Source organism: Hyla sarda, chromosome 1, assembly GCF_029499605.1.
Source record: "Hyla sarda isolate aHylSar1 chromosome 1, aHylSar1.hap1, whole genome shotgun sequence".
NCBI lineage: Eukaryota > Metazoa > Chordata > Amphibia > Anura > Hylidae > Hyla > Hyla sarda.
In genome coordinates, this window is record NC_079189.1 from 362,154,752 (window position 1) to 362,180,388 (window position 25,637).

A 25,637-nucleotide genomic window follows, 5' to 3' on the forward strand; every position below is an offset into this window, starting at 1 on the left:
AATTTCTCCCATAAAAAAAAATCAGATCATGTGACTAAACGATTCCTCTTTGTATGATTTGTAATAGCACACACTCATTTTTGGTAAAAAAAAAAAGTCTAAAAATGTTTTTGTGCATTTTCAATGCATGTAAGTGCATGTTTTAGTGTGTTTTGGTACATTTTTTAATGCAGTATTCACAGATATTTTTCCTATTCCAAATCAAATGAGACTGATCATGTGATTCAAAAACACAAAAAAGTAGTAAAAACATAACATATAATGGATGCCTATATGGACAAAATGCCATTGACTGTTGTGAAAAATGCCACATGCTGTTTTTTTTTTTTTTTTTAAAGTTGTCTCTGACCCAAAAAACACACTCAAAGGCTATGTGGGGGGAATATTCAAAGACTTGTGTTATTAGGCAAAGTTTCAACTTGTTTTTTTTGTGGGGAAAAACACCAAGAAAAACACAATTTCTGCCGCATGGCGTTTTTCTTGCGTTATTTTCTACCCAAAAAACGCAGCACAAAAAAACAAGTAGAAACTTAGCCTTAGGGCTCTTTATTTTGCGCATCAAAGAGTGTTAAGTGCGCCTTATTTTCAGAAATGTGTCTGGGCTTTTGAAAATTAGTGGCAAATAGCACAAATAGCAAATCATTTAACACCAGGTATACTTGGTATTAACTGCGACACTTTGTCCACCAGAAAGTGGTGCCAAACCTTTGAAAATAGGGTGCAAATAGCACAAAAAGAATAAGCACACCCTAACTGATGCCCAATAAAAAAAAGGCTAACAGGGCGCTAAATCAGGTGCTAAATATCTGAATATGGGGCGCTAATAACGTGTGCCACATTTTAAGCAAATGTGGCACAGTTAAACCATAAAAAGTGGCGCTAAATTCTTTAAATATCCCCCCCTGTATGTTGGTCAGGATTTTGCTCAATATTTTTAAACAAAACCAGGAGAGGAACCGACACAAAAAAAGGTGAAAGGCATTATAGTTTTATTGTCTTGGTTTCACTCTTGGCTTTGGTTTAATATTATGTGTGAACATAGCCAAAGAGAAGACAAATGTAACAAAAATGCATAGTAAATACAGTGCTTTGTATTTTCCTATTGACTTACAACTAACCCTCTGGCTGAAGCTTTTTTTGGCACTTGAAAAATGCACTTAAAAACATCTTAAAAACCCGAAAAAGTCATAATTTTTATTTTTTTTTACTAATGGGGAGAAAATACATGTCAGTGGATCCCTCCAAATTTCTGGGGATATGAGGGCGGGCAGATCCTTACTAAGGCCTTATGTTCAAGAAATTGTTATAATTTCCCAAAGATTACAGCCCTTAACCCTCAGTAGAATGAATGCACCCCTACAACCAAGAAGAATAAGCATGATAATGGGCATGGGCCACTTTAGCCAGAAAATGACTTTATGTCAATGATTACTTTATGTCAGTGATTTGATACCTTGACTCTGGTATCAAAAGAGTTAAGTGTTTCAATAAAAAGTCTAGGACATAAAAATAATTAATTAAATAAATAAATAAAGCAAGGACTAACAGTTCTGCATTGGGTATTGCTGATACCACCTTAAAGGGGTTATCCAGGAAAAAAACATTTTTTTTATATATCAACTGGCTCCAGAAAGTTAAACAGATTTGTAAATAACTTCTATTAAAAAATCTTGAACTTTTCAGTACTTATGAGCTGCTGAAGTTGAGTTGTTCTTTTCTGTCTAAGTGCTCTCTGATGACACCTGTCTCGGGAACCGCCCAGTTTAGAAGCAAATCCCCATAGCAAACCTCTTCTACTCTGTGCAGTTCCCGAGACAAGCAGAGATGTCAGCAGAGAGCACTGTTGCCAGACAGAAAACAACAACTCAACTTCAGCTGCTGATAATTATTGAAAGGATTAAAATTTACAAATCTGTTTAACTTTCTCGAGCCAGTTGATATAAAAAAAACGTTTTTTTTTCCTGGAATACCCCTTTAACCTCCACACTGTAGGACAGTGTTTCCCAACCAGGGTGCCTCCGGCTGTTGCAAAACTACAACTCCCAGCATGCCCGGACAGCCGTTGGCTGTCCGGGCATGCCGGGAGTTGTAGTTTTGCAACAGCCGGAGGCACCCTGGTTGGGAAACACTGCTGTAGGAAGACATACTGATTTTCTGAGCTTGCAGCCCCCATGTAGCCAAGTGTAGAGGAAGAAGAGGGGTGGGGGGATATGTCCAAATTGTTAAAATTTCAGACACTATTTCCAAGCTGCCATGGGCAGAAGGATAAGAAAAAAATGAGGTTGGCTCAATGTGCCATATCTCGGCTGCGCTTTCATTCTTTACTACATGAATATATCCTAATAGTCATCAGTATATACGCCCTCCCTGCCCCATTGTGTGTGGCTTTGTCACAATAGCAGCGCTAGAAGGGCACAGGGACTGCAGTAACTGGCTGACAAGTGTGATAAAATGATCTCCCTTAACTAAACTCGTAAAGCACTAGGCAATAAAACTCAATCTTCTGTAAAATCCAATTAAGTCATTATCTGACTGATTGTATCTTTAATTGAAAACAGAAGTGACAGTAAATTTCTGTGATATATCAGGATCAATCGATACCGCTATACCATTCAGCCTCAAGAAGTGATTTATAATGTCAAAGCCATATAGGTAACTCCACATTATTCTCTCTAAAACCACTGGTGGATGAAATTAAGAGTAAGTACATTTAATAAAAAAAACAAGATGGTCAGGTTATTGATTACAACAGATGGGGGCGAAATCAAATAGATGTTTTCAAGAGCACAAAGCGAAAAAAATACAAGTAATTTCTTTTTTTTTTTTCTATTTTAATACAGCTTACCAAGTATACACACAGGTAGATTTAGTCATCAATAAAATTTTTTTTTTCATTGCAGCTGCAACAACAGAGAACAATGCATCTCGGCCTGGAAGGTGGAGAGCGAGAACGCAACACATTGTAACGTTTCCACACTAGGCTGAACGTTAACACTGGATCCATTACACTTTACCGGTAAAGTGTTGGCTTAATAAAAGCAATGCGTCACACAGAAATCTAACAAAAAACTTTAAAACTCGTATATGTTGCGGTGGGTGCCTCCGTAATACTGGAAATACAACTGGTATTCTCTCAACCCTGCATATAGGGGGAGGTTTATCAAAACCTGTGCAGAGGAAAAGTGGATCAGTTGCCCATAGCAACCAATGACATAGCTTCTTAAATTTTTTAAAGGGCCTCTGAAAATTAAAACAAACAATCTGTTTGGTTGCTATAGGCAACTGCTCCCCTTTTCCTCTGCACAGGCTTTGATGAATCTCCCCCTATGGGTTGGAAAGTCTGTATTGTAGTTTGCGTTCAACCACAAAGTTGAACTTTTTGTACCCATATTAGCTTAAAAGCATTAAAATGTGACTTGTGGTCCATTCTTTTCAGTGAAGTTAATATGACTTTTAGAAACTGTTCAGTACCAGTTACACTGTAATGGTCTGTAATGGTCCGGCTTCACGAGGAATGCCTGAGCCAGATGCCATTGATGGAAAAGCTGCGCAGGCTACTAATGCAGTGTTTCCCAATCGGTGTGTCTCCAGCTGTTGCAATACAACATCGCACAGCATGCCAAGGCTGTCCAGGCATGCCAGGAGTTGCCGTTTTGCAACAGCTGGAGGCACACTGGTTGGGAACCACTGCACTAGCATATAGGTCAAAGAAATGTGGCATGCAATGTTTCTCTTTAATGGCTCTAGGAAATGGATGGCATTAACCAGCCACAAGTTGTTCCCACTTGAATGTGAACCCACTGACCATCCCAGTGGTTCCCAACCAGGGTGCCTCCAGATGTTGCAAAACTACAACTCCCAGCATGCCTGGACAGCCTTTGGTTGTAGTCTTGCAACAGCTGAGGGCACCCTGGTTGGGAAACACTGGAATATCTACTGACCCTCATGAGTCTGACACCATGGAAGAGCTGTATACACCCACACCTTACTCTGAAAGTGGCAGAAAAATATGGTATAACATGGCCCCATTGTAATCAATAAGGTAACATGTAATACTAGTAGTAATGCGTAGCACTGGCTGCATTGGACTCTTCTATTATGTCCAATTGCCCTATGCTTGTCTTAATGGAATAATCCATTACATTTTCCAGTATCTGTCTAGCTTTGGATTGGATCCTACTGGAGTTTACTGCGCTTTTGTGTTATTTTAAAGACAATTCATAGGGAATTCTGACAATAGTGGCACCTGTCATACATAGGGACCCATTTAAAAGACAACACAAAACACAAACACGCAGTTTATGTCTTCATTTGTTTCATCTTTGTCGGCTACACATCACCTGCTTACACAGGGCCAAGAAGATGTAATAAGCCGTCAAAAAAGCATTTTTTACTTTGTCGGCTGATCACTACCCCATTTACACAGGACCATGATCAGGAATAAGGGCTCAGTCGCCCTATAATCAGACCATGTAAAAGGGCCTTTACTCTATTCCTGTGGGAACACTTGCAACAACTGAACCAATAAGACCAAGTGAGCGTTCTAAAGTATTTCTTCGTTTTTAAGCTTTTGACTACAAAACAGACGTAGTCACTGGACCGGCTACACTGTTTTTCACTAGAACTGTCATAATTGGCAATGTCTTCTATTCTGACAGGATTGGCTGAGATGTATATGGTTACATAGTGACTTATCTTGATTGGCACCATTAAATATAGCAGGATTGGACATTGAACATTTTGTTCATATTATTCTTTTACCCAGAATCCATTATCATAGAAATGCTAGTTCATTAACTAAAAAAGGTAAGATTTTTTCACAACTTTGTCACAACAGGTAACTGTAACATTATCTAACAGGAAGTCAATTTAATCATGTATTATGATAAAGACAAGACCTGTATTTAAAGGCAAAGCAATGTGTTATGTGGATCAAAACAATGCCTGTTTACTGCATGTTTTTGCCTTTAAATATAGGCTGTAATGTTAAACGCTTTCTGTAATGTTGGGTGACCCTGTTGGTAGTGCCAGATGACCTTACTCCCCATCATCAGTAATAGTAGTAACTGTATATGGAGAGGCTTCAGTAGGGGCTTCGCACTCGGCTACACCTTTGGTGCTCTCGTTGCTGACTGAAGAGTTGCAGGACAAGGAAGTCAATCCAGAGTCCTGGCTGCTTGGTGGAGAAAACACTGCATAAGAACAGACAACACAAATGTTAGTCACTCATCTTTTAGAGGGGATATCCAGTGCTGAAAAACATATACCCTATCCTAAGGATAGGGGATAAGTTTCAGATCGCAGGGGGTCCGACCGCTGGGGCCCCCCCGTGATCTCCTGTACGGGGCCCCGGCCAATGACCAATGCACGAAGCGGCAGCTGACACGCCCCCTCAATATAACTCTAAGGCAGAGCCAGAGCTCTGTCTTCGGCAATCTCCGGCTCAGCCTTAGCGATGTATTGAGGGGGTGTGTCAGCTGCCGCTTCGTGCGATGGTGGACACCAGCTATCTGGCCAGCGAGCCGAGGTCCCGTACAGGAGATCGCTAGGGGCCCTAGCGGTCCGACACCTGCGATCTGAAACTTATCCCCTATCCTTAGGATAGGGGATAAGTTTTTCAGCACTGGACTACCCCTTTAATACAATAAAAAAAAAGACAATAACTAAGAATAAACCATTATAAACCATTTCAAAAGATTTTCCCATGTAGTAATATTAGTCAGGGTTCACATATGTCCGCCATAGTTTCCCTCCACCTTGCACCGGAGGAAAACTGATGCTAGAACTGAACCCATTCATTTGAACGGGACAATCATCCAGCATCTCAATTTGCAGCTTGCTGCGTTCCCCTGTCCGGTGTCCAGAAACAATGGACGTCTGATGCCATACAATTAAGGACAACTGATGTACGTTGTCATCAGTTATGGCATCAGTTGTGTCAAGATCTAGGCCGAGTTCACCTATGCCGGAAACCGGACAGACTTGAGGTTATAGAAAATGCTCCCATTTATATATAATTCTAATGTATACCAATAAAGGTTGTTTTTTTAGTGAGACCCTAGTACAGGGTTTTAGTCCCTGAGGGGGGTTATCCCTCCAAAGGGTTTTTGGTAATGAGATATTATAGAAAAGACAACATGCATGCACCATCAGGACAGGTAGCCAAAGCACATTAATATGCTGTAACGGATATACTGATTCATGCAAAACAAAATGTGATAAACCCAGATATAATTTCCAACTAATAATACACTGTGATACAATAGATATATTGGTTCATGCAAAGCAATAGCTAGTGCCCCCAAATGTGGTACAGTGTTCCACTAATAACAGAGTAACCCCCGAGACTTAAAAGATGGGGCCCAGTACATGTGTAGACAATATACTCATCTGATCGCTGGCTTTGTCAGAAAAGAATGACCCAATGTATAACTATTAGTTTAGTCTTCATTTATCGTTCCATGCACTCCATTTGTGTACACATTTTCAACCACTATTTTGTACCTTTATATTTCATTTTTGATTTGGACTTGTTTCATCCTATTTCAGGGTATCCCTTCTCCTATCCACAGAGATATTTAGGGTACCCCAGTGAGAGAGTCCTTTTCCTACCTTGCCTGTATCATAGTGCTTTTATAGGAGTTATTAGGGTTAGGTTCTGGAGCGGGTCCATTCTTATCAGGGCGCTCACTCCGCCTAGGTCTAGGCTTAGAGTGAGGGACCGTGAATAGGGCTATCTGAGGGCAGGGGCCATAATCCACAATAGGCCCATTTTCCCCCACTACTTCCTGGTCCAACCTCTTACCTCCCTAATTCCTACTACTTCACATAGTTTGATATTATTTAGGTTCTTGGGTAATTACGACATTGACTCTTGCTGGCCTGGCGGTATTTGATACAAATTTGTGTAGGTCTGCATGCTCTGCATTGGTGATAGACATTCATGCAGCATTCTCTTTGCGGTTTACCACTTGTGTGGTTTGATGGAGAGGTAGGGCTGGGCGGTATACCGGTTCATACCGAATACAGAATTTTTTGGGCTGCACAATATTAATTTTCCCCCATACCGCAACACCGGTTGGGCCCCTCCCCCTCGGGAATGTATTATCAGCCTAGCGCAGCGCTGTCCCCACATCGGGGGAACTAATCCTATGTGACCCGCCAGCGCAGTTCTGCCCCCTTCCCCCCCCCCCAATTAATTATCAGCCCAGCGGGGCACCACTCACAGATGTCACGTTCAAGCACTGCCCTCCTCCTCTTTGTTGGGGGCCGCCGGGCGCTGGAGCGATGTCCCGGCCAGTGATAGGCTGAGCCCACTGTCATGTAAGAAGCCGGCCAGAGCTACTTACATGACAGTGGGCTCAGCCTATCACTGGCCGGGGTGGGACATCGCTCCGGCCGGTGATAGGCTGATGGCTGTCCAGCGTTCCAGTCCCCAGCGTTCCAGTCCCCCAAGTTTATTTTTTCTATGTTTTGCAGCCCGGGCATAGGGATACAGCAGACAGCAGTGGTCTCCAACCTGCGGACCTCCAGCTGTTGCAAAACTACAACTCCTAGCATGCCTGGACAGCCGTTGGCTGTTCGGGCATGCTGGGAGTTGTAATTTTGCAACAACTGGAGGTCCGCAGGTTGGAGACCACTGGCGTACAGTGAGTTCCAGCGCCCGGCGGCCCCCAAAAAAGAGGAGGAGGGCAGTGCTTGAACGTGACATCTGTGAGTAGTGCCCCGCTGGGCTGATCATTAATTGGGGGGGGGGGGGGGATGGGCAGAACAGCGCATGATTGGGGGGGGGGGGTCGCTGAAACTGCGCGCGGGTCACATGATTGGGGGGGGGGGGGTGAAAATACCGTTATATACCGTGGAACCGCTGTAAGTTAAAAAAATACTGTGATACACATATTTGGTCATATGGAGAGGTCCTAGGGAGAGGTAATAGCAGTAGAAAGAGAGAAGTGCTCATGCTGCTGTACAGAACACTGGTGAGGCCTCACTTGGAGTATTGTGCAGAGTACTGGAGGCTGTATCTCCAAAAGGATATAGATATTTTGGAGAGAGTTCAGAGAAGAGCTACTAAACTAGGAAATAGATTGCAGAATAAACTTACCAGGAAGGGTTGAAGGACCTTAACATGTATAGCTTGGAAGAAAGACGAGACAGAGGGGATACGATAGAATGTTTAAAATACATAAAGAGAATCAACACGGTAAAGGAGAAGAGGATATTTAAAAGAAGAAAATCTGCCACAAGAGGACATAGTTTTATATTAGAGGGACAAAGGTTTATGCATTAATATCAGGAAGTATTACTTTACTGAGAGAGTAGTAGATATATGGAATAGCCTTTCTGCAGACGTGGTTGCTGCAAATACAGTGAGGAGTTTAAGCATGTATGGAATAGTTATTCTTCATATAAGACAGGGCCAGGGACTATTAATATTATTCAGAATACTGGGCAGACCAGATGGGCCAAATGGTTCTTATCTGCCTACATGTTCTAATGTTTCTGTGTAGTAGGTGATCTATTACATACTTATCCATTAAACATTCTCTGTACTACAGCAAAGTTTGTAAAATAGCAAATCCATTGCAGAAAGACATGGACAGAAAGTGTTACACCTCACCCTAGGTAAGTATCAGGAACAGAAAGCAGTAAGTCCAGTGTCCCATACAACTTAGAGCTTATTAGCGTCCTCTAAAATCTATACATAGAAATAGGACAGGTAACAGCTTACATGTTTTAGACTTTATTTGGGCCCTTAGTCATAGCAATGTGGGCAACCCATAACCTGATTATTTAACTGTCTTACAAGCAATAAACAATGATTTCTCATAAGGTGGCACAGCAAATTGTTATTTCAAGCTCTATACAGTCAAGGGGTTAAAGATGCCGTAGCTGATCAGCAGTGGCCCCACATATGATGTTTCTGTTCGCTCCTGTGATTCACCAAGGTCTCAAACAAATGACATATTTTATCATTTTTTCTTATTATTAATCATCAGACTGACTGCTCTACATTGTGGCCTCTATACAACCGAGAGCACATTACAGCAGGTTCTTCTTGGCTTGGAAGATGTCTTGATCAATCATTGACTGCTAGATGCTCAGTAAAAACATATACACTGTAAATGTATGAACCATACACCCCAATGGTGAGTTCAACAGGTGTTACTAGAATAACTTATGTAGTGCAACTCAATCATCTTAAAGAGGTCTGTCTGGTGCTTGAGCTGTAAAGATGACTTCTTTTAGCCTAAAACAAGTCAAATCTGTGCATGTAAGTGCATATCAAGCTGTGCTTTTCTGTTATTTCCACATCCAGTGGAACTGGAGGATGTATTAAAGCACATGCTACCAGGTAACTTCTCAGGTTACAGATGAACACACAGGCCAAGATTTACTAAAACTGTAGAACTCTTAGACAGTGTAAACGTAGACAGTCCAAGAATGCGCAAGTTTGATCAATCTGGTGCATCTTTAGACTGTCTAGTCTAAATTAACAGATCCAGACCAATTTCCTCCAAAATGGGCAGTCAGGAAGGCGCTTGAAACCGAGGTGAGGGTAAAACTTCTACTTTATTCCCATAATGCAACGCGTTTCGCGGATGTTCCGCTTCATCAGGCCTGATGAAGCGGAACATCCGCGAAACGCGTTGAATTATGGGAATAAAGTAGACGTTTTACCCTCACCTCGGTTTCAAGCGCCTTCCTGACTCTGCCCATTTTGGAGGAAATTGGTCTGGATCAGTTATCTGTGAAAGGTGGAGCGGCTGCTGGAACTTCACACTCTATGCACTCTTATCCATGGTTGTACTTGGACGTAGTACAACCCGACTTGGTAAGCGCACATTTACATTCTGCATTACCTTTACACCTTACGGTATCACACTAGGGAGCGCTTCCTGCTCTATTTTTTATTCTAGTCTAAATTAAGGCAAAGATGCCTTAGGCTAGAATTCCACTGAGGTTTTTTCCCCCCAGCAAAAACGCCAGGAAAAACTGCCAGGAAAACTGCCACGGATTTTTCCAACGTTTTGGCAGTTTTTCGGGTGTTTTTCCTGGTGTGTGGAAACAGCCAGTTTTTTCCCCTGTGGCAGTTTTCTCACTGACTTCATGGTACCACTCTGTGGGTTGGATGCTGAGCGCCTGGTCCACAGAGTGTAAGGAGATGAGGAGTGAAGTACAGCATCATTACTCACCTCCCTGGCTGTATAGTATACAGGGGGGCATAGTGTACCCGTGTATACTATACAGGAGCCGAGAATCCTGTCACCAGGCTGACAGGACTCCCTGCTCCTATAGCCCCTTTGGGCGGTATACAGTATATACAGCTATCTATAGATAGCTGTATATAGTGTATACAGAAGACAAGGTCCAGTTACCTCCCTCACTACCTGTCCCCGTCGGGTCGGTGTAGCTCCGCCTCTAGACGTCATTAGGGGTGGAGCTACAGACGGGAGTCAGGCTAGTAAGGGTCTGAAGCTCTGTTCACATTGTCCGTTTTGGATAATGTGAACAGACCCTTCTGGCAGTGTCTACCCAGACAGGGATACTCCAGCTGTTGCTAAACTACAACTCCCAGCATGCCTAGACAGCCAAAGGCTGTCTGGGCATGCTGGGAGTTGTACTTTTGCACCAATTGGAGGCTCCCGGTTTGGGTAGACATTGCATTATGGGCACTCTCCCCAGCGGAGAGTGCCAAAAATGTACTAACCAATTTTTTGTGTTTTTTTTTCTTTCTTCTTGTTTCAGATCAGTGTATGCAGAGGATTACTGCAGATTCGATGGATTACGGCGGATGAACTGGATTTTTTTATTTTAATAAAATGGTTAACGAGGGCTGTGGGGGAGTGTTTTTTAAAATAAAATAATTTTTCCAATGTGTTGTGTTTTTATTTTAGTAGTGGAAGCCGGTCTTATTGACGGAATCCATTACTAAGCCAGGGCTTAGCGTTAGCCCCAAAAACAGCTAGCGCTAACCACCAATTATTACCCTGGTACCCACCGCCACAGGGGTGCCGGGAAGGTACCAACAGGCCCGGAGCGCCAAAAATGGCGCTCCTGGGCCTAGGCGGTAATAGGCTGGCGTTATTTAGGCTGGAGAGGGCCAGTAACAATGGTCCTCGCCCACCCTTGTAACGTCAGGCTGTTGCTGTTTGGTTGGTATTGTGCTGAGAATGAAAATGCGTTCCCCGTATTTTCATTCTCAGCCAGATACCAACCAAGCAGCAACAGCCTGACGTTACCAGGGTGGGCGAGGACCATTGGTACTGGCCTTCCCCAGCCTAAATAAAGCCAGCCTATTACCGCCTAGGCCCAGGAGCGCCATTTTTGACGCTTTGGGCCTGTTGGCATCAGCTCTCCCGGCACCCTTGTGGGTGTGGGTACTGGGGTAATAATTGGGGGTTAGCGCTAGCTGTTTTTGGGGCTAACGCTTAGCCCCGGCTAAGTAATGGATTCCGTCGATTAGACAGCCTCCATTACTAAGCCTGAAAATTCAATAAAAAACAAAACAAACACAACACATTGGAAAAATTATTTAAAAAAAAACACTCCCCCACAGCCCTCGTTAACCATTTTATTAAAATAAAAAAAATCCAGTTAATCCGTCGTAATCCATCAAATCCGCCGTAATCCTCTGCATACATGGATCTGAAACGAGAAGAAAAAAAACCCACAAAAAAATGATAGCCAATAATGCAATGTCTTGATAGCCAATAGTGCAAATCTACAACTCCCAGCATGCCCAGACAGCCTCAGGCTGTCTGGGCATGCTGGGAGTTGTAGTTTAGCAACAGCTGGAGTCTCCCTGTCTGGAAAGACACTGGCAGAAGGGTCTGTTCACATTATACAAAACGGACAATGTTAACAGACCCTTATAACCTTACCAGCCTGGATCCTGTATGTAGCTCCGCCCTAATCACATCATCACTAGGGGGCAGAGGAGCTACACAGACCCGTGTGGGCTGGAGGGAGGTAAGGGGACTTCTTCATCTTCTGTATACACTATATACAGCTATTTATAGATAGCTGTATATATTGTATACTGCCCAAAGGGTTAACCTACACTGTCCAGCAGTGTAAGTTAACTCTTTTCTTGCCGGGCTGGCTTATCGCAGAGCTCAGTAAGGGGTTAAGTGAGCCAGCAATGTGTATACTGTATACGACTCCCTGTATGTTCTTTCTGGGCAGTAGATATACGATGTATATATACTGTTCAGCATCAGCTGTTCTTCCGGCTCTGTAGCCTTGGGTACAGCTGATCCCGACAGTCACTTCAGGAGGATCGCAGCAGGTGTCAGGAAAAGTGACATCTGCTGTGATCTGTCCCTTACTGCAGGTACTACTGCTCCCAACATGGAGCACACTCTGCTCCATGCTGGGAGTTGTAGTACCTGCATTAATAGACAGATTGCAGCGAGTGTAACCGCTGACACCAGCTGTGATCCTCCTGTATAATGTATAGATACGGGCGGCTGCTCTTCTATGGTCCCCTGCACTGACGTATATATACACCTATTCATATTTCCCACAGAGTTGTGATGGGCTGGAACAATCTGACCAATCACAGCTCTCTGCGGGAAATATGAATAGGTGTATATATACGTCAGTGCAGGGGACCATAGAAGAGCAGCTGGCCGCATCAATAAATTATACAGAAGGATCGCAACAGGCGATCTGTCTATTAGTACAGGTACTACTACTCCCATCATGGAACAGTGTGTTCCATGTTGGGAGTAGTAGTACTACCTAAAAAATGTTAAAAAAAAATACGTGAAAAACAAACACACACACTACATTCTTATTATTGTCGGCTACATTTAGTGCTTTACCTGCCCACATAAATTGATCCCTGTTTAAAAATTATTAAAATTTTCTAAATAAAAAAGATACATTTCGTTAGATACAATTTTTTCCATCACTACTGTATCTTTTCTATTATTTTTTTTTAATGGTACCCTATGAAATTTTAATAAAAAAGGTATCTCCATCACTTTTTTTGGATCGCTAAAGTCCAAAAAAAGAATAAAAACTGCCTGCAAAAACACAAAAGTTAAAACCAACATGTCGTTTTTCTTGCCGTTTCTGGTCTCCCATAGACTTCTATGTGAGGAAAACGCCACTATTTCTGTGCAAAAAACGCCAAACTAGGTTTTGTCGGGCGTTTTGAAAATCCAGCCTCTGAGCCCGAAATTGCTGAAAAATACCAAAAGGATAAAAAAAAACACCAAACTGAAAAACTCCAAGTGAATCTGGCATTTTCCAGTTTACTATTGACTTGCAGCTAACATCTGGACGCAGCGTTTTTTTCACAGAAAAAACGCTGTGCGGGAAAATTGCCGTTTTTACGGCGTTTATGCAAAAAAAAAAAAAAAAATACCTCAGTGGAATTCCAGCCTTAAACTGCTCCAGAATTCCGATGCAGTTTTGGCATATGGTGTTGCAACTTAAGCCACCTCCCCATTTTGTCAAAGCCATGCCAGCTTCCCAAAAACATTGAAAAAAGTGTCCAAAACACATAATATATGTGGCTCACAGTGTGTAAGCCAGTTATTTTTTACAGAATGACAGAATTCGGGAGCATATAAAATAGAGTTAGTGCAGCTCAATCAATATTCAAACCCGAGGTTAACTGGTATGGTCTAAGAACCCCAAAAGACCAAATAGTAGACAGATAAAAATTATATAATAATAAAATATAACCAGTCCTCAAGGGATAGTGCAAAAAAGAAAAAAGGGAAAAGGAATAGGAGAAAAGGGGGTGACAATGAACAATATACAGTAATAGGGATAATGAAAATAAAAATGGTAATAAAAAGCCTGAAAGGGTAAAATGAAGTAAATAATCATATACATTTATTACATTTTAATAATACAATTAATACCCGAGCAGGTATTATATATATATATTTTGGCTACTGAAGAATGCGACACTAGTCGTGAAACGCATATAGCACTTGGTATTTTACTACTGCCATATCCATCTCATCGGCTAATAGCCGCTATACCAGCCGATCCAGTCTTGACAGCGCTGCAGTACCCCGGTTTGAGGACCACTGCAAATCGCGTGCAATTCACACTGCACGCGGACGCCGACTCACCTCTGCAGAAACTCCCCTATAGGCCGGCTGCCGATCCGTGCCAAGCAGAGTGATTTTCTCAACGCACAAATATCCAAAGCCGGTTACTGTTGTACCGAAAGCGAGTGCTTGCCGCAGGAGAAGTGCACTCATACATTATCACATCAAGGTATCCACATGCCCATGCCAGGGCAGTGACGATCTGAGCACTGGACATCGTCCATGCGGACACTTACTGCTATTGCTCTCTGGAATCTGCCGTTTTTAGGGACACTCGGCTGCCTACAAGCTCTGTCTACTCAGCGGTAAAGTATCGCTTTAATTGCTATCATTAACTGTATCAGCATTCTATCACAATCTTGTTACATTTTGGATACAATTACCGGCATCTTACAAACTTCTCCTCTCAACACTTTGATGAATGACATTTAAGTCTACCTCAATTCGCACATTTTAACTTGTGGAATCTGTCAAGTTTTTGCTGTCAATTTTTTGCTACTACTGTATAGACTATTTTTTCTTCTTTTTTTGAGATGGCTGGCAATTTTTAGCATCATATTTTAGGACATTTTATTCTATATTTTAATACCTGAGCCAGGGCCCTGCTCGGGTATTGATTGTATTATTAAAATTTAATAAATGTATAAGATTATTTAATTCATTTTACCCTTTCAGGCTTTTTATTACCATTTTTATTTCCATTATCACTATTACTGTATATTGTTCATTGTCACCCCCCTTTTCTCCTATTCCTTTTCCCTTTTTTCAACTACCTCTTGAGGACTGGTTATATAATATCTTATTATTCTATAATTTTTCTCAGAATTCTGGAGCATGTTTAATAGTTAAATCTATGCTACTATACTCGCTGATCAGCTTATTGTCATAAAAGGGATTGTCTAAAGTGTACATCTCTAACTTTTAACAGGGCTGGGCTGCCATTTATTTGAAAAGTACATGAATTTAACAAAAAAATAAACTTTTTATACTATGTGTAAAGATGCCCACATTTTCAGGCAACATAACTGATATATGTCGAGATAACAACTGTGCACCCAGCTATATACGAAACAAAACCAAAGTCTACTGATGACTTTGTTTGGTTTGTTTCCCAGACATCAACATTTTTTAGGGAGGCAATAGTGTAATGAAAAAATACAAAAAATGATACATTCAGGACACAGACCATACATAGTCACTAATAGACTATGATTGGTGTATTAAAGTCAGATGGTGCATAGTGGGTATACTGTACCATATGTACAATTTGCTAGTATCTTAACTTATACCTCTGATTCCTTAAGGCACACATTACTTACCTGTTTCTTGAACCTGGTTTCTCACTCCTTGAAAAGTCCCTGTAATAGACAGCAATGCCATTATTGTGCAAAAAGAAAATTATTTTTCACGCTGTACATCATTTTTGCAGATGAATTACAAAACACCCCATAAACTGAAATATTGTGGTAAACCTGTGTCCATACAATGATTTGGACATTTATTTTTTTTACCAAAAAATAATCAGGGTATGTCGACACAGGACAGAAATGTTGTGGATTAAAAAACATAAGCATTTGAAAAATTATACTGTGAGTCCATGAATTTATAAAAAAAAAAAGACTAGAAAATGTAATAACTTTTTACATTATTTAACCTTTATTTGCTAAAAATTATACCATAATTTCCAAATTCTATTGCATAGTACAAAATCTATAATCTGGGCTCTATTGCTATATTAAAAAAAAAAAAACAAAAAAAAAAAACAAGCATGACATAAAATCTATAGATATGTCTATTCTAGACTGAGCAACCGAATGTATACCATAAGGGGGAGATTTATCAAAACCTGTCCAGAAGAAAAGTTGATCAGTTGTCCATAGCAACCAATCAGATCGCTTCTTAAATTTTTCACAGGTCTCTTTAAAAATGAAAGAAGCAATCTGATTGGTTGCTATGGGCAATTGGTCAACTTTTCCTATGCACAGGTTTTGATTAATCAACAACGCAATATCTTTCTGTATAACATGCTGTTAAAAAATTATCCACTGAAGAATTATGCATTTTTTTTAAATTAAAAAGAAGGGTTTATAGCAGTTTTTAGGTCCACCAAATTATTTTTGTGTTTCTGGACACACAAGCCTAACCACCAGAAAAAAAATACAGTGAAACCTCTTTGAGACAACAGGCAAAATTGAATTGAAAAGTGGTGTTCTATATGAGTCTTCCAAAAGAATATGAACGGTATACATTATTTATGGTGGAACCAAAAATACAGACGTGGCCAAATTTGTTGCCAACCTTCCATTAATGACAGCAAAACCCACAATGTTCCTTGAAATCACTTAAAACTGATAAAAGTAATAATAAATACAAATTTCCACTTGTTTTTTTTTCTTACTGAAAAAAAACACCAGTTTAATTTCCTGCGTCTGACGTTTTTGCATTTGAGTTGAAATTGCATTTTTGTCCCCTTTGATGTTTTTTTCAAAATGTGTTGGGTACCAAAAAAAAAAAAAAAAAAAAAAAAAAAAGGATGCAGTAGGGATGGGGAAAAAATCTATTTAATTTTTTTTTATATAATGAACTTTTAATTCATTTTTAATAAAGTGTGCATGTGTGTTTCACTTATTTTTCTTACATTTTTTAGGTAGAACTACTACTCCCAGCATGGAACAGACTGTTCCATGATGGGAGTAGTAGTACCTGTACTAATAGACATATCACTCCGGGTGTCAATCCTGACACCCAATGCAATCGTCCATAATATAGCAGAGATGTGGAGTGGCTCTATACAGCACTCGCATCTCTGTGCTATACTCCGGCCAGTGATGTGAATACAACATCACTCATTCATATTTTCCACCCAGAGTGGGGATTGGCCGGATGGTTGCAGCCAATCACAGCTTTCAGCGGGAAATTTTAATGAGCGATGTTCTATTCATATCACTGGCCGGCCGGAGTATAGTGCAGAGATGCGGAGTGCAGGAGAAAGCCGCTCCGCATCTCTGCAATAGATAGGACGATTGCATTGGGTGTCAGGAGAGACACTTGCTGTGATCTGTCCTTAACTGCAGGTACTACTACTCATATCATGGAACAGTGTGTTTCATGCTGGGAGTAGTAGTACCACCTAAAAAATAAAGAAAAAAAGTGAAAAACACACACATACTACATTTTTATTATTGCCTGCAATATTTTTATTGCCCTGCCTGCCCACATAAATTGATCCCTGTTTAAAAATTAATAAAAATGTTGTTATAAAAAAGATAAATTTAATTAAATACAATTTTTTTTTATTATTTTTCTTTTTAATGGTACAATACAAAATTGTATTAAAAAAGTCCAAAAAAGAATAAAAACTGCCTGAAAAAAGACCAAAGTTAAAATTCACATGGCGTTTTTCTTGGCATTTTTTTTTACTCCCATAGACTTCTAAGGGAGAAAAACGCCACAATTTCAGGGAAAAAACCGCCAAAAAAGAGTGAAAAAATGCCAAAAGGATTGAAAAATCGCCAAACTGAAAAACGGCAAGTGGAAAAAGAATTTAGCGATTTCTCATTGATTTACAGCTAATATCTGGCTGCAGTGTTTTTTGGCTGAAAAAATGCCATGTGGCAGAATTGGCGTCCCCCCCCCCCCCCAAAAAAAAAACAAGTGGAATTCCAGCCTAAGATGTAGCAGTTGCTACTGACCATGGCATCTACAGAGTGCCAGGGGCTACGCTAGAGTTGGAAAGGGTCAAAAAAACAATGCTAAAGCATATTTTCTACCAGTTCTGCAATATACTATTCCTGCTACTTTTCCTGGAAATGCTTTTTTATATATTTTTATTTACATTTTATTGACATTACATACAAAAATGATTGCACAATCATAAAACCATCTACAATGCATGCATAGTAATTTCCTCCCTATTCCATCCTTTCCTCAAATAAGTAGAGAGGAAGGAAAAAAAAAAAATCTTTTCTTTTCTCCTCCAATAATCCCAGCTGATAATGATGGAGCCCTATCAACAAACCATACTTTATTACCATTAGTTTGCCACAGAATTGTAGTTTGGCAATTATCTGTGTATAATAAAGATACACCTTTATCATATCACCTAAGACGAAAGTGGAGAGTGAAAATAGTACTTCATATTTTATTTGCCTGGCACTGCTTCCCAAACCAGGGCAACTCCATAGCATATGTACCTGTACGAACTCTGTCTCTTGTACCCCACACTTTGGACAGGTAGATAGTTGTCTAACACCCATCTTATAGAGATAATATGGCATATAATATTGTTCATAAATTTATTAAATTGAACTAGTCTATGATTTTCATTTGTTGAAGCCATTACCAAGAACACTGGTCAAACCTTTCTTCCATTTAAAGGGGTATGTCCGCCGGAAAACATCTCCTATCCAAAGATAGGGGATAAGATGTCTAATCTCCGCTGCGACACCCCAGTCATAAGGTGCCCGGAGTGGCCATAGCTGCCACGTCCCTTCCATTCCTGTCTATAGGAGGAGGCATGACGGCTACATACTAGCCATCACCACAGACATGAATGGAAGGGACGTGGCGTGACATTACAAACTCTCCAAGCTTCTGTGTTCCGTATGCGCTGCTGCCGGCCCGGAGATCGCGGGGGTCCCCAAAGGCAAGACCCCATGATCAAACATCTTAACCCCTATCCTGATGGGATCAGTTCTAGCATCAGTTACCCTCCAATGCATTTTCTACAGCCTTGGAGGGAACGGATGCTGGACATCAGACATATGTAAAGGAGGCCTCAGCCATACACTTATCTTAAAGGGGTACTCCGGTGGAAAACAATTTTTTTCATATCAACTGGTGCCAGAGAGTTAAAAAGATTTGTAAATTACTTATATTAAAACCTTAACCTTTCCAGTACTTATCAGCTGCTGTATGCTCCAAAGGAAGTTAAGTTGTTCTTTTTCAGTTGGACCACAGTGCTCTCTGCTGACACCTCTGTCCATGTCAGGAACTGTCCAGAGCAGGAGAGGTTTGCTATGGGGATTTGCTCCTATTCTGTACAGTTCCTGACAGGGACAGAAGTGTTAGCAGAGAGCACTGTGGTCAGACTGAAAAGAACAACTCAACTTCCTCTGGAGCATACAGCAGCTGATAAAAAAGAATTAAGAATTTTTAATAGAAGGAATTTATAAATCTGTAACAGTTGCTTTGAAAATAAATAAATAAATAAATAATGTTTTCCAGTGGAGTACTCCTTTAAGTATTTGTAGACTGTTTTCTCGGTCTACATATATTGCCAAACTGTGTAAAAGACAATGGTGCAGTAAATAAAAAAAAACAAAAAAAAAAAAACAATAACAAAATGATTTGTGAACTAACTTAACACAAAAAGTGATTAGGCCCTTAGCTATTATCTGGTATAGCTTCTTGTGCAGAAAAGAAACCTCCCATAGTATAACTGTCTGCCACAGTCAAGAGATTTTTTTTCCCACTCAGTCAATGATCATTTTTCAACTGAGGAATCCTGAGATTTTTTGCAGGAACAGCCTGTTTCTGATGCACCCACCATTTAGATCTGGACTTTCACTTGGTCATTCATTTATTTTTGGTCAGCCATACTTTGGTGTATTTATTGACATGCTAAGGCTAGGTTTCTACTTGTTTTTTTGTCCTGCGCTTTTTTGGTTTGAAAAAAACGCCTGAAAAAACAGCAGTAGTAGTTTTTTCTGTCGTTTTTCATTTGTGTGGAAATTGCACATTGGCAGTTTCTTTTGGTACCCAAAATTTGTTGGGTACAAAAAAAAAAAAAAAGTATGCAGTAGTGATCGAAAACTTTTTATTTAACGAAATTTATATATTTTATAACAAAATTGTAATTAGTTTTTAATAAAGTGTGTGTTTCACTTTTCCTCTGTTTTTTTTAGGTAGTACTACTACTCCCAGCATGGAACAGATTGTTCCATGATGGGAGTAGTAGTACCTGTACTAATAGACATATCGCCCGATGTGATCGTCCATAATATAGCAGAGATGCGGAACGGCTCTATACAGCGCTCACATCTCTGCACTATACTCCGGCCAGTGAATAGAACATCACTCATTCATATTGTCCGCCCAGAGTGGGGATTGGCCGGATGGTGGCAGCCAATCACAGCTCTCAGAGGGAAATATGAATGAGTGAGTGGCCGGCCAGAGTATAGTGCAGAGATGCGAAGCGCAGGAGTAAGCCGCTCCACATCTCTGCAATAGACAGGATGATCGCAGCGGGTGTCAGGCGTGATACCCGCTGTTGTCTGTCCTTGACTGCAGGTACTACTACTCCCAACATGGAGAACACTCTGCTCCATGTTGAGAGATGTAGTACCTGCAGTTAAGGAAAGATCACAGTGGGTGTCACTCCTGACACCCACTGTGATCCTCCTGTATAATGTATAGATGCGGGCGGCTGACCGCTCTTCTATGGTCCCCTGCACGGCCGTATATATACACATATTCATATATCCCACAGAGAGTTGTGATTGGAAGGAACCATCTGGCCAATCACAGTTCTCTGCGGGAAATATGAATAAGTGTATATCTACGGCAGTGCCGGGGACCATAGAAGAACGTCCGGCCGCATCTATACATTATACAGGAGGATCGCAAAGGGCGATCTGTCAATTAGTACAGGTACTACTACTCGCCCCCGAGGAGGTGATTGGGACAAGAAATTGCTACAAATTGAGTGCAGATGGATTCATCGCCTGAACTCCTTGGCACCAGGGGGCTTGAATGAGTCCCAGAATTTCATATGCTTCATTTAAACTCTGGTATCCTTAACTACTGTGATCTATGTAATTATATCAATTTCAGTAATTTGATTTTGGTATTGTAGAACTGGGGATTATCGTGCTATACCCCCTATCAGGACACGAATGGAAAATTGTATCCATTTTTATCCTAGGGAATGCTATGCATGTTTTCTATACTTTGGGCCACCACCAGCATCTTTAGAGGGTACCTATGGGCGGTACTGTGATGTACTAGCCACCAATGATTACCCTCAGGTAGGGTGACCCAGGGTGTGTTTAACTGCATGGCTTTAGGACATTAGGAGAGATTGATATCTTTACTGGCATAATATAACATTCTAGATGCTAACTGTCCGCTTGTTAGCTTAGGACAATTTGTATTCTGATTTCCGTGCTGTACATTACATTGTAACTAACTTATATACCTTGTGGTGTTAAACGCAACTAATATAGAGGTTTGTGAGGAGTTAATCTCAGTCAGGGACGCGCTGTTAGTCCCAATGGTTACCATCTATTCCTCCCCTTTGGGCGTGACACGCCGAATGCTGGAGAGAGGGGGCGGGATCCATGGTCCGGGAATTACCCTATGACACGCTCCGAGGGCGGTACAGTAAGTTACGGCTGCAACCGGAAGTGACGTCAGTCCCGTCCGGGAATCCCAGTGAGAGCGCATGCGCCCTCCCCCAGCCTGTGGCGTGATGGCGTGCACAGGTAATGGACGCCAGGAGGATATTTAAAGATCGCATGTTGGTAAGGTAAGTTGCCACTGCCATCCTGCTGCTATTATGCTATGACTGCCAATGCTGCTGAAGTCTCCCTGATGAGCCAAAGACGAAACGCTGCGTAGGAGACACGCTGCAGTCAGGTTTATTGCACGGAACAGCACTTTGCACTTTTATTCTTTGCACCTTAATACTGTGTGTACAATCAGGGACAGTACAGAGTAGGAAACAGGTTCCTGAGGCACGGGGGTCGCCCTTTCTAGGGCGAGTGCCCCAGTTACGTGCCACACAGCTAGGGTGCATATAGAATAGGGAGTCTTGCACTACACTGTAGGGATTGATAGGGAACATAGGGAGAGATACATATACGGTCTCCCAGCAAGTTTCCTAATATAAGCCACTGCTTTTTTGGATATCCCCCCACTTTTATTACCATTATCTGTGTAATTTTTTGTTGGGCACATGTGCAATTTATCCCTGGTCTATGCATCATACTGCTTGTATGTTTAGAATCATGTTTAGATTGATTGACTGACAATTCATGACTGATTACGAGCTAATGGGCATAGGAATGTGCAAGTGCAATATCGGACTACGTGCTTTCCAGCGGCAGCCCTATGCGTGTAGTGAGTTATGGAGGCGGGGCCTCGTGCCGGCATGACTGTGATGTCCGGCTCCGCCTCCAAAACTCACTACACACATAGGGCTGCCGCTGGAATGCCCAGTGTGTATAGTGAACGAGGGATACGCAGCGTATTTCCCGCTGCTGCCGCAAATTTTGTGCAGCGAGAAATACGCTGTGTATACGCCAGGTGGGAACGCACCCTTAATCTTCTGACAGATGATCTTACTCTATCCCCTTCTGTTACAATGAGGACTTCATAGAGGATTCTATGATGCAGAGGTGCCCAGGACCTAATGCAGAAAAACAGTCCCAAACCATATCTTACTTTCTGCTTTTGTGTTGAACCTGCTGGCATGACATGATCTGGGCAAGTTGGCAGTAGTATGAAATACTCTCCACTAGTATATGATGTTTTGTACAGTGCAATGACTGATGTCCAATTGTTTAGTGATCTTTTAGATTTCTTTACCAGCCTGTAACCTCCTTTCTTTCAGAGAGTTCTATGAATCCAGATTTTGTGATACCACACATCAAGTAAATACCTGAGGTTTAAAAGTGTATTCATCACATGACTAATCACATGACTAACCATCTGCACATTTTAGTTCTTCAGGGTAGTAACAGTTTTTTCCACTGGAGGAAATGGCTTTTTTTATGTTTAGTAAGTTATTACAAAGTCCATTTGTTACTGTTTTAATGAACTACTTCATCCTTATCTTTAATATGTTTCAATAAAGATCTAATATTTGTATGCTCTCATATGTTAAATATATATATTTTTTACTAGGTTGTGTATATGTCAATGCTCTGGCTGAATGTCACATGCTCTTGTTAAAGGGAAAATGTAATGCCTGCATAAAGTTGACCACCACTAATTTAAAGGGGTAATCCAGGAATAGAAATACAGAGCAAATGTCTTTCAAAACCAGCTCTCCATCTGTCTCCAGGTTGGGTGTGGTATTACAACTTGGCTACACTCACTTCAATGAAACTGAGCTGCAGAACCATATCAAACCTGGAGACAGACAGGGGGAGGCTTTTTTTTGAAAGAAATTAGCTCTGTGTTTCTATTCCTTGATAACTCCTTTAATGTATATGTAGCTTGGGAACCCCCTGATACTCTCCCCTGAGAGAAGTGGTACTGAAGCCTTCATCCGCCCTCCCTCTTACACAGGAACTAATATCTAATTAATGATAAAATCATTCTTACCATTTCTGCCTTCCCATGACATATCCAAATATATTTCTGCAACATACTGCAGTAAACAAAAGCAGTTACAGTATCATAACATGACGTCAGGGACTGTATGTAGAATATTAGATCTTTGCAAAATATAAAACGGAAAAGGATCCTTGAACGTGTACTTGGCAAAGCTTTAAAATGAGGAAAAAGATTGAAACAATTCCAAGGGTGGATGATTGTGAAATCACTTACAAGTCCCTATCAATAGTGAAATGAAGATGGGAAGGCAGGTTCTGCGACCTCTGGTTTCCTACCTACCCTCAGTCCTATGTGTCCCGGCTCTGCCAAGCCTGAATGTAATTAAGGGAGGCTGCAGTGGCAATTTCTCCCCTCATTAACTTGCTGATTGGTTTCAGACTCAAGTTTTCGCCAGGCTGCAGTTTGTCACCAATTCCAAATGGCCAATCGTTAATACTAATGTTTGTGTAACTAACTGCCGGCATCTGCCACTGCTCCTTGTACAACAATAATGGTGGGAAGGTACATTAGTGCTCATGTGTTAATTCAACCTGTGTTCATCAATGGAGAAATCTATGGTGTAATTAAGTTAAACGCATTGGTAGCCCGGTGGAGGTCTAAATCACCGCAGTCTGTACTGTGCTCTGACATGTTCAGTGTCAACACATTATGTTTGATTATAATCATTTTTACAGTTTACCTAAGCCTTCTCATGCTATCAGCATAAAACAAGAGACACTACGTACACAATAACCACACGCCTTTCATCTATCCTCATAAAAGTCATCAATTTATGATATGTCACACACAGACTGCACTACTACAAATGCTACTACAAAGCCAGTTCCAAGTTATGTCAATCTAATAATGCCTCAGAGGGCCTCATTTTCAAACATTGTCTCCATTCTGCCAGCATGGATTTTTAACACCGAGATTTACAACACACAAGCAAAATGCTATTTTTAGAAAACCTACATTTTTCTGAATTTAGAAAATGGTGAACACCAGTATGGTCACATATACTTATTCTGTAAACATATACCTCAGATAATAAAAACCCTTATATACCGTATGCAGTCTGAATAACTTAACATGTAAAGGAATACTAATTATTTAAAGGGATAATCCGGTGAAAAGCATTTTTTTTTTAATCAACTGGTGCCAGAAAGTTAAAGGGGTATTCCGGCTTTAGACATAAGATGTCTGATCGCGGGGGGCCTGTGCGGAGCTGCGTCTCCAGGCTCGGAAACCGGAAGTTTCCGGGATTGGAGAAGTGACACAATGCCACGCCCCCCTCATAACATCACGCCCCCCTCCATTCATGTCTATGTTTGGTCAGCTGCACATGTGCAGCCCACTGTTTCCCTGTTTTTTTTTTTAACCCATACTGTCATTTTAAAAGATTTTTCAAAAACTGCCTGGTTTTGTAACATTAAGGCTAGGTTCAGACTACGGATTCTCCAGGCAGAAAATTTCCGCCCGGAGATTCTGAGTTCCGCCTGCGCCGACTGAATAAGTCGGCGCTAGGACCGCGCGGACACTGCAGTCTCCCATAGACTGCAATGTGTTCCGCAAGGAATTCCGTCTGAAGAAAGAGCACCGCCTTTCTTCAGGCGGAAATTTCTAAGCGGATTTACTAAGCGGATTTTCCGCTTCACAAATTCCGAAGTGTGAATTTGTGAACGGAAAGCCATTCACTACACTCTAGACATTTTAGCAAGCAGAATTTCTGACGGAAATTTTACGACTGAATTTCTGTCGGAAATTCCGTAGTCAGAACCTAGCCTAACACTTCAAAGTGAGCTTTCACTGCTGCTATTGAACATGAGATTACCCTCTGTGGTGCACAGCTTCTTCTCATTCTCTACATGTCAGGAGATGAGACAAAGGATAGCACCCACTCCTCCCTGCTTTTCCATGATATGCTGGTAAAAGTGCACTGGACCCAACAGGCTGACCCTGCGCTGGGCTTACACAGCACACTACTATAGATGGCATTTGGGGGAGAAGGGGTTAGAGACACACTGGCTTTTCAAGCTGAAACTAAAGTAACAGCAACAGCACGGCAAGGAAGGGGTTACAATAAGGGAGGGGGAGAGGATCAAATACACTACAGTTTTGTGGACCTTGATTTACTATGAGACAATGTAGATCATCTTCAGCAGGCAGAGTGCCTCAGCTTGCAGGTACACACCCAGGTTTTTTTCCTGCTCAGAGCACATGCTAAGTCCCATCCCC

The 25,637-nt window shown here is 41.3% G+C and overlaps 1 protein-coding gene across 2 annotated transcripts in view; it reads right to left on the minus strand.

The window, feature by feature from the left end:
* Window positions 1-2,810: 2,810 nt before the first annotated feature.
* DMRT1 (doublesex and mab-3 related transcription factor 1) overlaps window positions 2,811-25,637 on the minus strand; it is a 171,860-nt gene continuing 149,033 nt past the window's right edge. For both annotated transcript variants that reach the window (XM_056522967.1, XM_056522969.1), the window contains exons 6-7: window positions 15,398-15,436; window positions 2,811-5,192 (exon numbers count right to left, since the gene is read on the minus strand). In XM_056522967.1, coding sequence (XP_056378942.1) covers window positions 5,038-5,192; window positions 15,398-15,436 — 194 coding nt within the window. In that variant the 3' untranslated portion in view covers window positions 2,811-5,037. The remainder of the gene's footprint in view (window positions 5,193-15,397; window positions 15,437-25,637) is intronic.